At 38.2% G+C, this 16,346-nt stretch overlaps 1 protein-coding gene across 4 annotated transcripts in view; it reads right to left on the bottom strand.

Moving 5' to 3' along the window:
• Positions 1–405: 405 nt before the first annotated feature.
• Positions 406–16,346, bottom strand: part of erbin (erbb2 interacting protein) — an 84,085-nt gene continuing 68,144 nt past the window's right edge. The window contains exons 16-26 of one of the 4 annotated variants that reach the window (XM_058790179.1): positions 14,405–14,578; positions 14,150–14,305; positions 13,599–13,716; positions 13,221–13,431; positions 10,708–12,169; positions 8,247–8,345; positions 7,037–7,093; positions 4,244–4,417; positions 3,844–3,936; positions 3,068–3,142; positions 406–2,965 (exon numbers count right to left, since the gene is read on the bottom strand). In XM_058790179.1, coding sequence (XP_058646162.1) covers positions 2,858–2,965; positions 3,068–3,142; positions 3,844–3,936; positions 4,244–4,417; positions 7,037–7,093; positions 8,247–8,345; positions 10,708–12,169; positions 13,221–13,431; positions 13,599–13,716; positions 14,150–14,305; positions 14,405–14,578 — 2,727 coding nt within the window. In that variant the 3' untranslated portion in view covers positions 406–2,857. The remainder of the gene's footprint in view (positions 2,966–3,067; positions 3,143–3,843; positions 3,937–4,243; positions 4,418–7,036; positions 7,094–8,246; positions 8,346–10,707; positions 12,170–13,220; positions 13,432–13,598; positions 13,717–14,149; positions 14,306–14,404; positions 14,579–16,346) is intronic. The other 3 variants (XM_058790180.1, XM_058790181.1, XM_058790182.1) reach the window with 3 other exon arrangements.

Below are 16,346 nucleotides of genomic sequence, written 5' to 3'. Positions count from 1 at the left end.
TACTTTACAGACATGTCTTTGTTAACACCTATCAGTCTTGATTAACGACAGAGATTATGGAGTGAAATATTGTATGGGTTTGTAACAAAAATCTGCCATTTGTTAATCACAAATATAGTGGTGTGAGGAAAACACCCATCTCAAACCTAATAATGCAGGTTTATAAGGTTTATAATCGCAGAACTGAGGGGGAAAAAAAAAAACTTAGACGCAATATGATGCAAATTTGTTATTTATCCACCATCATTTCAAACCTTTATGACTTTCTTTAATCTGTAGAACACACAAAATAATCGTTTACTGTTTTTGTCCGTTCAAGGTCCAAAACATCACTGAACCCCACTGACTTTCACTTTATGGACCAAAAAAACAACAACAAAAGCTATCAAAGAACAAACATACACATTGAAAGAGCATTAGTTGATTTATTCTTTCCACAGGACACCATGGAAAGTAAATTTATTTACAAAATCTGGAATGTTGAATAAATGCATACCAATCATCTTAATAGTAGCTGCTTGCAGAGAAACCTTTGACATAGCTATACATTAAAAGGGCTGCTTCTGTGATGCAAATTATTGCTGGTTTTAAAAACGTAATCACTAATGCCATGAACAAATCATAAACCTTTAAAAAAAGTATTTACATTTTGATTAGTAATCTCTAAAGTAAAGTGTACTAAATAAATAAAAAGTGGGACAATTAAAAAAAAACACCAGTTTTTAGTCACTGTTCGTTATTACGTTTTTACAATGTCTTCGCAGACAAAATAAAAAAGTGACAGTCAAGGATTCTACGCTAGACTGATTGGTGACAAAACAGAAGGAACAGTGTCCACAAAAACATTGTGTTAAATGAATCGTTCACAGCAAAATTGGAGGGCGTTGTTTTATCCATTAAATTTGTACTTTAAATAAAAAACTGTGCGATTAATTTTTTCTTCTTTCATAAAAATAATCAAATGTTGCAAATTCATTTCCAATTAATAAACAATGGTGACTCGTTCCTTATTTTAACACTCTGAGGGCAGCGCGTCAATGCTAATTAAAACAGTGTGAAAAATGATCTAAATTCAACTGCGATTTAATTTAGAATGAACTGAACTCTTCTGCACTCTCGTAAAAATGTTGACAGTGCTCTTTCACATCAAATTGTGGATTTGTTACATTATCAGTATGTTAATTTGATTACTTCGACTCATTTAGCGCTCCAGTCTACCAAAGAATACAGCAAAGAACGATCAAAAGGAGGAATTTCATGCAAATAATACAAACAGTACTACAATCGACAGTAGGTCATTCTCCTCATATGCAGACATGGCAAAAGTCTTTCATGGCCTTTCAACGTGACCACTTTTTCAAATACAAACATTACTCAACGTTTTATGAAGCTTCGTAGCTTTTCGAATCTCTTTGCTATTGAAGAAGTCAATGTATCGTCATACAATGGTACGATAATCTTCGCAGGGGTGTTTGGAAACAGCAGTGCAATTGCTAATGTGACGTGACAAGACATTCATTCGCACACCGATTTTTTAACTTTACGAACTTTTTCTTTTTTTTTTTTACAAATAAATCTGAAATGCCATTTCCTACGTTTTTGTCTTTAAAAAATTTAATATAAAATGCTTTTTCAATCAAGAAATACTAAATGGGTTTCGTTATTTATATATATAAAAAAAAAAAACGCAACTGACTGCATCCTGTGAATGGAATAAAGGACTTTCTATTGCTCTTTCGCCCACGGTGTCATATCAGCCCAATAAGGCCACTGAATATGCGGCGTGGATCTAAATGAGTATTGCTCTGGGTCGAACCCATGTCTGACAGTTCAGGGTCTATGGCACTTGACATGTCGTTTCTTAGCCCTCAACAGCAAACGAACGTCCATGACTGCACCACTAGTCAAATGTTTTCGTAAGAGAATAAAATATCAAGTCTACAATCTTCTTCACAGAATAGAAAACCGTTTCCAAAATGAAATAAGAAGAAATAAAAACATTCACACGCGAGTGCTTCGGATTAGTTCGGTGGTGTTGGAATCAGTGGCTGTGTTGTAGATGAAGGAAAGAAGTTGACGTGCCAGCAGTTTCATGCCGCCAGTATCCCAATATGCTTTGGTTAAAAACCACTTTCTGTTTCCGTGTATGTCTTTTCCTCTTTCGAAATCCTTGTGGAAATTCTTTATCGTGTTCCTGTCCAAGTTTCACGTACAGGGAGCATTTCGGCACATCCTTACTCATCCATTAAAGTCTGTAGGAGGAGACTTATTTCACTGTAGGAACGTTGCAGAAAATTCAAATTGCGAAGACTAGAAGAGTTGCTAGCATTGAGCAAACGAGTTTTTCATCCAAATTTGAGGGATTTTTGAGAACAGTGACCACCAGGCCTATAGATTTCACATCCAGTTCGGTTTAGCTCAGCCCAGTTCTACATTCATTACCACAGTTAGCACGTAGCATTGTCTTCTAGCTCCGAATCTCACACAGGTCATAAAAGTGGTTTTAAAAAATCTCTTTAAAATAATAAAAATTAAAATAAAATAAAAAATGAGTGAGTTGTGACAGAGAGCCCTGCCCTCAAACGGTCAGCTACAGATAATGTCCCACAAGAGCTCTACACCCAGATGACATCTTAATAAAAAAGGAAAACAAAAACTATCTTTACAAAAAGCACAGGTTTTCGTATCGTTGGACTGCACCAACAGACTATCCCACAGTGAAGGCGCATGCTTCTGTCTCCCACTTGATTCAGTGGTTTCACCGACGGTCAACCATCTTGGATTCCCGTTAACATCAGTTCAGATTAACTATATATAGCACTGGCTCCTCTCGGTACAAAAATAAGACAGTGCTCTGTTACGCTGCCATCTCTCGAATGATGATCAGGTCGACGGTGTTGGGGAACGTCTTCAGGAGGGATACTGCGTATCCGTGATCAATGTTAACGAAGCTGTATCCGTTTGCCTGGAAGAGGATGTTGATTGAGGTTAGTGAATTACTAAGGTATGGAAAAGACAAAAACGTGAATAGTAAGAGGAGTGGAAGAGATCGATGAGTAGAAATTACCTGGATGATCCTGTCCCCAGGTTGAAGGAGTTTTGAAGCAGGTCCATCTGACTGAACCCTCGTCACAAAGATGCCCTGTTGATCATTTATGATTTAAGAATTGATTATTCATTAGAATAGTTAGACTGCAGTTGAATAAAGGTCTAGTATATACACAAGTGTTAGCACCAGTTTTGGAGTACACTACAAAAAAAATTGAATTTTCAGCATCATTACTCCAGTCTTCAGTGTCACATGATTCTTCAGAAATCATTCTAATGTACTGATTTGATGCTCGAAAAACATTTCTGATTATTATCAATGTTGAAAACCGTTGTGCTGCCAGATATTGTTGTGGAAGCCATGATTTTTTAGGATTCTTTGAAGAGTGAAAAGAACAGTATGTTTTTTTTAAATAAATCTTTTGTAACATTATAAATGTACTGTCATCATAAATCAATTTAATGCATCCTTACTGAATAAAAGTATTAATTTCTTAAAAACAAAAATCTTACTGAGCACAAACAGGCATTTCCTAGGTTGTCGCACACCTAAACGGTTGCTCTTTCGTCCAAGTCAAAATTATATTAACATTAATTTATATTCATGTCTTTTTAATATTCTGATCTCTAGATACTAAGGTCTGCTGTTCAGTTTAAGTTCATGGTGTTTTTTTATGGTAAAAAAAAAAAAAAAAAAAAAGTAGATCAACCTAATGATCCAGACAGACTGAAATTAAAGCTCCAGAAATACCAAATTTAACACATTAAAAATAATAATAAAATAAAAACACTTACGTTGTCATCTGGGCGGAAGGGATTTCCACGTCCACCCACTCCTCCTGATATACTGAAACCCAGCTCGGGATTCTTCTCAATCTTCACATGGAGCTGAAGACAGACACACGTGTCACACTACCCACAATGCTTCAGTTACACATCAGTCAACATGAAGTGGCTACAGGGGTGCCAAAATATAGATCTACCCTAGTTAAAATGATCCAAATATAGGTGATGTCAAAGAAATAATGTAATTACAGAGGCTTTTTAATGACAGATCACAAAAACAATTTATAATGTATATGGAATGAAACCAGGAATGAGTATTAAAGCAAACAGGGTTCATTTTGACTTCATGTTAACATGATGGTCCAGAAATGTGTCTGAATGTTGAGATTTCTGTCATGAATGTGCGCACCTCCTGCTGCAGCGTCTCGTGTGGGACCCGTGGAGGGCCCGGGGGCTGCTGGGACACTTTGAGCATCAGATAGTCGATGAGCTGCTCTCGTGAGGGGTGACGGGCCATCGGTGGCTGACCGCAGCTCATGGGAGATCTCACAGGAGGACACATCTGGCCGTTCATCAAAGGCACCTGACGGATAAATGCACACCGAGACCATCAAGACATGCACTTAGCATTTCTGCTCATTAAATCACCACACATCTGATGAAGTTTCATAACTCCAGTGTCAACCAATGACTATCCGTCTCTTCAAATATAAAACAACTCGCAGGTTTTGGCACAAGCCTGTAGACTACACAGAGGCTACTTTGAGAGATACAGTAGTTGTAGATTTATGAGATTTCAGTGATGCGGAAGCTCTTTAACAGAAGAGTCATGAATTTCACTGACAGCAGATAGAAATCAGTGAAGCTTTATTCAGTTTTAACTTCGGTGACTTTTTTTATCACTGAAATTGAGTTAGGGAGACATTAGTGGGCTTTTTCAATAAAAGCCAAAGGATGGCTCTTTGTCCTGTGTAATCATTTCACTACATGTGTCCTGCTACGACGTGATGCATTTTCCAGACACCAGGGGGCAGAAAGTTCCCAGTAAACATTGTCCATGAATCTGATCAGGGGCCCGTTCTTCATACGTCGTTTATTACATCTGAGATGGTTTGAAAGATGCCAGATCTTCTAATCCTGATAACTGATCTCTGGCTAATTTGGTTCTTCAAATGAATTTGCGTATTAGATTAAAATATCTGGATTAAGTTGTGTAAGATTACTGCACGTTCTTGTGTTCCTTGAAAAGACAGAAGCATCGATACTCGAAACCACGATCAGCAATACAGCGATTGGCTGGCGGCAAGACAGCAACGTAATGACATCATATCATTAAAGAAGACACCTGACGGAAAACTTGACAAATTTCTGGACCTTTATATGGAAACAGCCAAGTGAACAAAACTACATAAATGTTATAATAGATACATTTTTTTATTTATTTGTAGTTTTTTTTTTTTTACATGAATCCCAGTTATTTATATTCATGATTTCTAGTATTTGTACAGGCTTTACATTTTTATGTCAATGTTGTAATTAGCAATTCATTTAATTTTATCTTTGAGGCAAATTTCTTATGTGACAGCATTAATTAAAGTTCCTTAGAGATCTAGTCATCTGCATCTCCTGCGCTCCATCAAGCTCCTCCCATAATAGTCGTCACTCAAATTAATGCACGATTCAGAATTTATAGCATGTGTGTAAGACTCAAATACAATTATAAAGTAATTCTTTCATCACTAATAAATCTTTCAATGAGTAAAACTGGCTGTGTCTATAGTTTTATAGACTACACAACATCGTTATAATATATTATAATATTGTTATATTATTTTCAAATGAATTTTAAATTATTATTATTTTAAATTATTGTCCCTGGATTAGTAGATTAATCTTGTAATAAAGTAGCAGTGGCTGGGACAGATTTTAAGTATCAATTCTGCTTAAAAAGATGCAATCTAATCCTGTTTACATGTAATAAACCTCCTGAGCAGGTTTAATCTTACGGACCCGTTGCTATGACAGCAAGTCCAGGATGAGTTTCGAAGAACCAAATGATCCAAGGTCAAGCAAAATCGTCAACAATCAAATCCAGCTAACTGAGTTAACGACGTACGAAGAACGGACCCCAGAAGAACAAGAAATCCTTGTTGACTAATGAAGCATTATGGTTTAAGACCTTTAATTCTAATTAGAGCTTTATTTCTAATTAGCCCACCTCACTTAAATGTTTGTTTTTTCCAGAGAGACTAAGAGAGTAATGAAACAAATTGCATTTTTACAAGGTCTGAAAGTCATGCACCAAGTACAAACAGCACACAACAAAACTGCAAAAATACAATTTTACCAAGTGGTTAGTAAATTTATAACATGAACAAAATCAAGATGCATCTTTATGGTTTTTTATTACAGGTGCAGAGAGACAAAGACGATAATATGCAAAAAAAAAATATATATATAAATACAAAAATACAAACTTATTTAAAAAGAATGTATAAAGTAGTAGTATATTTTTTATTTAATGCCATGTCAGCATCTTAGGCTATTTTCATGGCAAAAACAATTAAAAAAAAAAAACAATACAAGTATAACAAATACAATAAAAACCAGCAAACAAACAAGTTATATTACACAAGACTTTTTTACATTAGCATATGATAAAAATTCTAAAACTTTTTCTGGCAAAATTATACTAAACTCTTTAAGTGAGTTCATAAAAGAGTTTTCTACATATGTTAAAAGCGGGACAGTCCAATAAATTATGTTAAAGAATGTATAAAGCTTGTAAGAATTATTTCTAGCCAGTTAAATTACAAGATTTCTAAATGGTCATTTTGGCCCTCTTTCATGTGTTTATTGCAGTCAGTGGTGATCACATTTTAATGTGCTAGAAAGCTCAGCTATCATTAGAACACGTCTGATGATTCTTTAAAGCAGTGCTTGTTAATTAGAGCTAATTAATCAATGCTAGAGTCAGGCTTCCCCACTGGGTTAGAATCTCAATCCGGTTCATTAGCACATTAAACACAATATACCTATACAAGCTGGAATTCATCAAGGGTTTAAATGTTATTCGTGAACATCACCACATAATGCATTCATCGTGTGTGCAACACGCTTAAAAACATCTGAATGTCATCGCATTCGATAAACCAAGTAACACTGATACAATTCTACGTTTTCAAATACATTCAGCACTTACTTTTCTCAGAGTGTCGATATGGTAGCCCTGTTGTCCGTGAGGACTGAAGACATCGTCCTGCAGGGAAACAGCACAAAATGTCTCAACAAGCTCAGGGAAAAGGTGTACCGTATTTGATGATGCTTATTTAGCCATTATGGGTTGTATTTTGAGTATTTCTAACTACAGTGGACGACTACAGCATTAAAACATACAGCTACATAAGAATTAGATTAGATTAAAAACACTCCGGAGTGAAACCGAAGGTGAAACAATGAGCACATACATTTTCTAACAAAGACTCTATCTGGAAACAGGCTGGACGTCACTTGTGATTGGGCCCCGGAACTGCAGCCATTTCCCATAAATGCGGAATTCCCAAAATATTTCATAAGCTTGTGAAGATTAATGTTCCAGTTCTTTGTCATTTCAACCAACAGGAAGGTTTACTTTCAGTTCTCTAATCAGCTAGGTGGATCAGCCATTATGTTCACTGAGTCAATACTACAAAAATGTAGTCATATTTCATAAAATATTTGCATACAAATTTCCTTAACAGATTTCATGAGCCTTTCAGCTAAAAGTGCAGCTTGTGCTTTCAAGCACACAGACAGAATGAAAAGAGTGTTTGTTTCCAGGACTTTAGTGTATATGGTTTAGTGGTTAGGAATGTTCTTAATCTCCTATTACTTGGACAACCCAAAGAAACACAGCAATTGTGCAAACCAGCCGACACTGGATATAAACTGAGAAGGGTGCATTTGGGGTGGGGGTCTTGAGCTCCATAAGGGCCATTCTGTCCAATGCTTGCTGCTTAGAGACCATTTGTTGACTATTCAAGAGCCAGTTTTTGCAGAACTGTATGGAAAACAGCAGCTTGGACATTCTGCTAAACATCTTATTTTGTATTTCATGACAGAAAGTTAGCTGTACAGGTTTGGAACAACATAAGAATTGCAAATCAGATGTTCTTATCTGACCCATTTGTTTTCAGGTCAAGGTTTGTTTGTTTGAATAACATGTACTGTTTGTGTGCCCCCATGAAAAGGGTTGGGAAACACCCAACAAATTCAGCTTGTACAGATATTGTTAAGTAACAAATGCATCTCAGTTTGCTGGGAAAACCCAGATTAAACAGCAAGCAGAGAGGATGACCCTTTGGGAACTGAGAGGGACTCCACTGTGCCTCTGGGAGTTTGGGGAGGTGAGGTCTCAGTGGGGCGATACTCACGCTGGGCCCATGAGCTCCAATCTGCCATCCGTCTAGAGCGCTAAAGGCCAGAGAGCTCTGACTGCCAATGAGAGTAGCCAAAGACCGAGAGAGAGCGCTCTGAACACATGACAACACAACACATGCACACAAACACACATGCAATTAATGATGACATATGTGAGCATGCAGTAACCACGAGCACACTCTGAAACATGCAAGGGTTAGAGGAGGTTAATGTGTTAATGTCCACATATAAACATGCAGAAAAATACTGTGCAAGGAGCGTTTTTATGAGGAGAGAAAATAAACAATACCATATACATGCAGTTAATGCTGGAGCGTGTTATTTCAGAGGTGAGGTCCAGAAACTAGACTGTGAGTGGCCATGCAAAACTTGCCACTATGATGCCAAGAGGTTGTGAGTGGTTGCCAGGTTGTTGCTATGTGTTTGCTAAGGTGGTATAACCCTGTGTCCGATTATGCCTACTTTTCTACTATATATTAGGTGAAAACAGTTAGTCAAAAGAGCAATATGCTCCGAATTCACAGTATTTATAAAACAGTAAGCAAAAAGTACCAAGATGACCTATTACGTCCAGAAAATCTTTTTTTTTTTTTTTTTTTAAACAGTCATTAAGTTCATTCCTTATCAACTATAGTACCTACTCTGACAGAATGTGATTTTGGCCGCACCTTGAGTGTTTTTTTAGCACCCTACTATGTTGTTGATTGCTAGTCCAAATTAAAAAAGCCCATCCTCGAATCTCAATGGGGTAGCCAAACACCCTGCTCCAACACACCTGCCTGCTTTTTAAAGTAATCCTGAACACCTTGATTAGTTGGTTCAGAGGTGTTTGATTAAGGCTGAAGCTAAACTCTACTGCTGCACTATGACATTCTGAACACTAGATTTGGTTTGTGTGTCTTTGTCAATGTAAGTCTAATCCAGGGGAGTTCAATCCTGCTCCTGGAGAGTCACTGTCCTGCAGAGTTTAGCTCCAACACACCTGCTCTGGACATTTTTAGCACTTCAAAAGGACCTTGATTAGCTGGATCAGGTGTATTTAATTAAGACTGGAGCTAAACTCTGCAGGACAGTGGCCTCCAGGAACAGCTTTGGACACCCCTGGTCTAAATTATATAATCCCACTAGACCACGGGTCTCCAAACTTGGTCCTGGAGGGCCGGTGTCCTGCAGAGTTTAGCTCCAACCCTAATTAAACACACCTGAACCAGCTAATCAAGGTCTTACTAGGCATACTAGAAACGTCCAGGCAGGTGTGTTGGAGCTAAACTCTGCAGGACACCGGCCCTCCAGGACCAAGTTTGGAGACCCCTGCACTAAACCAGTAATGAAAACTTTGGTCTGGCAGAGTTTAGCTCTATCCCAAATAAAACATACCTGCCTGTACATTTTCAAGCAATCCTGAAGACATGGGATGGATTTTTCAAGTGTATATGATTAGGGATGACACTAAACTCTACAGGATAGTGGCCCTCCAGGACCAGAGTTGACCATTCCAGCACCTGAAGGACTTTGCAAGTTCAATCGATTACAAAGTAGTAGTACGGGAGATATATCGAACGCGATGATCATGCGCATCTCGTCAGTAAAGCCGGTTCCATGATTAGCGCTAAATCTCCATCACCTGCTTTCAAATGGAGCGGCATTTAATACACCGAGCCGTAGATCACTGACAAGCTACACAATATCGCAGATGAATTGCCTTCAATAATGAATGCGATATTGCGTAGCTTGTCAGTGATCTACGGCTCTGTGTATTAAATGCCGCTCAATTTGAAAGCAGGTGATGGAGATTTAGCGCTATACATGACAAATCGCATGCGATATATCGCCCAGCCCTACGTGGAAGTATCATTCATGTCTAGTGCAGATAGTACACAACGAAGTTTAATACTCAGAGTTATGGATTTGAACAAACCTCTAACTCCAGGGGCCAGTTGTTTAAAAGTAATTTGATCAGATTTTGGCCATCGGATTGGATCAAATCTTGAAAATAGGTTGTTCCAAAAAAATAAAATAAAATAAAATAAAAATAAAAAAAAGGATTCTGAATTCGGATTAGATCACCAAATCCAATCTTGGTTTGTGTTGTTCAAAACGTTTTCGTAAATTTGGGATACTTTTGATCCAGAAAAAACTGGATTAATCTGATCCCAAAAGAAGGGTGTATTTCAGGAACAAAAATGTAATAAAAGTTTAAAACTGGTCCAAAAAATACAACATTTGTAACATGTAATATATCCCCAAACAGCTGTCAATATCAAACAAAAATATTATATTTAAAGTTTTTAAATATAATATTTTATAATAAATATAATACTATTTTAAAGTTTTTTTTTTAAATCTCTGATTGTAAACTACATTGGCACAATCCTCAGAGATGGACCAGTCAGAAGCAGTTATTTGTGTAAATGCAATGCAAAACTAGAAAGACAAACATTGTAACAACCATACCTTCTCCATCTTCTTGGCTTCGATGTGTCTCATGACCTGATCCCTCCAGTCTGCGGGAACCCTGCCACCTCCGCTGACTGGCCCGTCCAGCAACGAGTGCTCTGACTTCACCCTCATGCTGGGTCTCTTGCTGGGGCTGCCGTGCTGGTAGTTGAAGTCGCTGACGGACATGGTCCTCTCCGGAAGCTCGTGAGGTGGGGGCCGTGCACTCTGCGGCCGGGGAGCGTTGGGTCCGTCCATGCTGTACGTGCGGGCGGACAAGGGTCTATGGAGTGCCTGACTCATCTGCAGAGGCCCACGGCCTGCTGCATGAATGTCTCGGTAGGTCATGTACTCTCCTTCCATTCCTGGCATGCGACGTGGGTCCGGCATGCACATGGGGCTGCCAGAGGCTCCACTACCTTGTCTCTGCAAGGTGCCACGCTGGCCAACAGGTGGCAGCATCCTTTCCTTGGCCCACATGTCCGGGGTCTTGGGCGGGCCACGCTGTTGGGGCTGGGGATATGGGGGGGCGTTGTTGCGGTTGGAGTAGTTGGTGTTGGCGAGGGAGTGCTGTGGTGGGAGGTAGGGCTGCTCGGGAGGTACGGGGGTACGTTGGCTCCACAAGTTGTCTTTGGGCACAGTGCTACTGGCGTACTGGATGTTGTACTGCGGAGGGGGGCCAGTGGGGTAGCGGGCACTGCTAATCGGAGGTTTGGAGCTGGACAAGAGGTCAGAGGATGACGCAGAGGAACCAGGGTAGATCTGCAATGGCTGGTCGTTTAGCAAAGAGGCGGATTTGGAGCGGACAATACTCTGGCCTTGAGCGCCGCTTATAGACGTTCTGGTTGCGCAAGCCACTTCGTAAGGGGGGCTTTCTCCCTCGATGGAGTATAGCTTCATTCCTCCGCCATCCATGTTGGCAATGCTCTGAGATTTCACTACTGGGGCCGGTGGACATTTCTTTTCTGGCGTGAGTTCCTCTGTGCTACGAGAAAGACTCATGTCGCTTAAAGCCGTTACACCTGTGGAGACGGTCCTCGTCGACTCATACCGCAAGGGAACTTGATCCGTTCGGCCATTAAAATTCTCCCCAGACTGGGTTTTCTGAATCCGATTGCCATTCTCAAGGTTCTCGAGTGAAACCATGGCATTGTTGTTGCTTGACATGGATTCCTTGGCTGAGGGACTTTTGGTCCTTTCCAGCTCCTCATACGACACCATGTTGTCAGGTGGGAATTTGGCCACGTTCATGTTGATCTGATCCCACTTGCTGTACTGTTCTGCCACGCCGTTGTTTATGCCCTTTTCAATGAGGGCAAGCCTCTCCTCCATAGAGAGACTGTAGTCGGCCATCTGGTCTGCCTTGCATTCATAGCTCTGCTGGTTCTTCAGGATGGTCTGTAGGGACGTCTCAGAGCCATTGCAGTTCTGGAGTAGAGGGGCCATTTGCTTCAGCTGGTTGAGGTTTTCATCCTCTTGTCTGAGTTTGAGGGAATCAAATCAAGTTAGAGAAAGACTCCAGCAAAATCTGTCAGACATTAATTTTGTCAGCCATTTTTAATTTAGTCTTAGTCTTTTAAATTATTCTTAGTCCTGTGTCAAATATACCTTTTAGTTATTATCATATTTAGTCAACCTTGTCCTGTTTTTTGTTTAGTCAAGTTTTAGTTGACTAAATGTCTGAGAATTTTAGTCTAGGTTTAGTCAATGAAAACTTTGATGATCAAAACTTTACATTTTTGTCATGCTGTATAATGGTTAAACTCCAAAATTTTTCGCAATGATTGTTGTCATTTTAAGAAATTTATTTTCATATTTCAGGTATTACACTTTCACCAATAACCACAAACCAACAGAATGTGAACTCATTCACATGGTTTATTTTACCTCATCTAGTGTACTGATTTATTATAGGCTATTTAATATATAAATTAATATCAAAGACTTACATATGCACTCTCTCTGTCTACATTATAAAAACTGCTAAGTATTATATGCCTATTAGTAATATTTCTCTATTAAAACAACAGTAGTTGAGTAGGTGCATTTATTCAGCAACCACAATCACAAACAAAACAGTCGAGATCTCATGACAGAGCACAGACTGGCTGAATGACACTTTCATTTAAGCCGAACATCTCACATGGAGGGTGCTAAACTCCAGCTTACTTGTTTGTCATGTTTTCAGATCATCGTTGGCGCTTCCTTAATGAAGAGCGAGTGCGTGTGCTTGGTTGCCAGATTGCAAAAATTCAGCTAAACACTGGGCAGAAAATGTGTCCTTTTAACAGAGAAGCTCTAATTTGGGGATTTGAACTCTTGATATCTGGCAACCGCACACATGAAATACGCAAGTCATGGGGAAAAAGCTCATCAACGAATATTTTCATCATAGTTTTCATTAACAAAAATAACTCTGGACTTTTGTGACTATTTGGCGACGCAAGTCCTTTTGTAGAAGCCGCTGCATTGCATTTTAGTTCTTTTCCACAGAGAAACATCTAGTTAAACTGCTGTTCATTACTACATACATTTTTGTGTGTTCTGTGCGTTCGTACCCATTCTTGGGGACCAGAGGCATCTTTGACTCTCTCTCTGGGGTGCAGAGGGAGTTGTCCTGACTGCTGTCTGTGGTCAAGGACACTGAATCAGACATGCGTGAGGGTGAAGAGCAGTTGCTGTTGTTCTGGTTACTGTTGGCCACGGTCTCATCCAGCAAAGAGTCTGCATCCTTCCCATCATCTACAACACCAGACAGGGAAAACATCACTTGCATGTGTGTGTTAATTTCTACAGTTCTATTACACACCCTATTTTGAGAAACATTTGAGTAACAATTATCCACGTTAATGAGAGAATTATCAATTGATATTAAGCAAAGTGAGAGAGTAAGGCAAGTATCACTTTACCTTTTTTGTCCTTGCTGAGGGCCACTACTTTGGGCTGGTTAATGGAAATTTCAATGAGTGGAGGTCTCATCTCGGCTATCTTCATTTCCTCCTCCTCAGACGACAGCTCCTCTGAGTCCTGACCACACAACCATATCACATCAAAAGCTTAAATTTAATTTAATACTCCAATTTTCCTCCTGCTTCTACAGTGGTAAACTGAACTCATTTTCATATTCATTTGTTTAAATGATGTACCCTGTGATGATACAGCATGTCTTGACATCATTAAATCACACATAATACAAAATGAGCGAATGTGTCCTGACAAGAACTTCACATCCACTCACAGTAAGAGAATAATATGTGACAGTGGCTAATTTAATTTATTGCATCCAATTTTAAAGCCTGAGCCGGAAAAAATGTACATAGTATACTGTGACAAATGAGTGTAATCCAATGGCTACAGTACAAGTGAAGACTTAACTCTGTATTCTTCTGAAGCTATATGTAAAATTGTGGTTAGTTTTTTACACTAGAATGAGTAAATGATTGACACTTTGATGCCGTACCTCAAGCGTATCATCATGGTTCACCATAGTTCTCATGTTGTTGGAGGTCTTGAGAGGGATCCTTTCAATGCTGTGGTTGTCTAATGAATCTATTGGCTCGTAATTTTGATGACTGTTGGCAACAGCTTTGCCATTAGTGCAGGGACTTTCAATCACCTGACACACAAGAAATTCAGGGTTATTCCAAAATCTGTGCCAGGATTCACTTCTTTACACAATCAACAGAACAATATAATAATCATTTAAAAATCTAACCTTCACGCCAACATCCTGCACTCCGATATGGTTCCTCTCGCTGCCCCTGGTCTCTTTTCCTGCCTCGTCCCCGGACTCATCCTCTTTGAGTCTGTGAGCCACAGACTGAGCTGTTTTCACCATGTTCTTCAGTTCATCAGGATACGGTGTGGGGTATCGCTTCAGATTGCCCTCCTGTAAATACAAAGACGCAGTTGATTTTACTAAAGGAACTTAATAGTATCTGTAATAAATGATAAATTAAAAGAAAGATTAAAGGTAAATCTGATTTATTATTACATTTATATTCATATTATATATAAACATGGTGTTTTTTTACATTACTCATAATACAACTAATTCATTTAAAATTCCAAATTCTCTTCCAAAATTCTAAAATAAAACATTGTATATATAAATAATATGAATAAAAATAGATAAGAATATTATAAATATGAATGAATGAATGAATGGACAGACAGAGAGAGATATATATATATACATACATATACATACACACACACACACACACACACACACACACGTTCGTTTTTGTGAAAAGTGGGGAGATCCCATAGGCGTAATGGTTTTTATACTGTACAAACTGTATGTGCTATTGTCCTACACCTAAACCTACCCCTTACAGGGAACTTCGTGCTATTTCAGATTTTCAATACACCCATATTGAATACACCCTGTGTGATTTATAAACGTTTTGAAAAGTGGGGACATGGGGTAATGTCCTGAAAAGTCACCTTCTCCTTGTAATACCTGTCATACCAATGTCATTATACAAATGTATGTCCTCATTTGTCACAAAACCGCACACACACACACACACACACACACACACACACACATATAGGGTACAATGGGGCTAAAGGTGGCCCGGGGTAAAAGGCGCCTTTGATATTATTTTCATCTAAATCACTAGATGGCACAAAAACGTGGTGTAGCACTTTCCAAAACATTCCCTTTTCAAGATGCACATGTATATTTGTCTGATCTTTGACGCGATCGCGCGCAGCAGCGCGAAGTTGATTCTGTGCTTACTTGATCTAATATTTTATGGTTTTTAAAATGTTGTACATTTAAGTAGCAAATGAGAATCGCTAAAATTAATGCCTATATTTTGAGACAAAGGCCTTCTTTATGATTTTCAGTTTTAAGACAATTAAAGCAACAGTTTTTGAATAATGAAAGAATATGTAAAAGTATGGTATTTGGGGTAAAAAGCTCCCCTGCTGTTGGGGCTAAAGGCGCACAGTAATTAACATGATAATTAATAGACTTTTCCATTTGTTGACATGACATGGTTAGATTCAGATGGTAAATATCATATGTAGGGTGTCCACATTAGAGATGATCACCATGTTTAGAATGAAACCATCATATTTAAAACATGATATTAATCATATCATATAATAAAATAAAATATCATTTGTTGTTACTACTGTAAATATATATTCAATTATTATCGGATCTCCTTCAATACTTTCAGAATCTTTACTTATTAAAATGATTTTGTTTCTGTATTTTAAAATATATTTTTTATATTAACATTTTAATGACAGTATATTTAACAAAATGTATTATTTTATTTTTCAAAATAAGCAGAAAATAGTACAAACTTTGCCAAAGTGATTGTTTTGAACAAGTATTAACTTAAGACATTATTTAAAAAAATTATTTTAGCTGAAGTATTTGTATCAATACCGTGTGTGGGGTAAAACATTTATAAGATTTTTAAATAAAATCAACAACTTGAATGATTTATTTTCACACAAAATCTGTTGCTCCATTAATGTTCAAAACAATGTATATATATTTTTTCTGTAATTATACATTTCAGGCGCAGTGAATAGCACATTTTTTCTTAAGGTGGGCCTTTAGCCCCGTTGTAATTTATATTGATAAAATAAATTATATCAAACTTAATTCATGGGCAGATTATGTAGCAACA

This window comes from Onychostoma macrolepis, chromosome 10 (assembly GCF_012432095.1).
Source record: "Onychostoma macrolepis isolate SWU-2019 chromosome 10, ASM1243209v1, whole genome shotgun sequence".
Lineage (NCBI taxonomy): Eukaryota > Metazoa > Chordata > Actinopteri > Cypriniformes > Cyprinidae > Onychostoma > Onychostoma macrolepis.
Note: the sequence above shows the minus strand (reverse complement) of the source record. Positions and strands in the feature narration are given on the sequence as shown.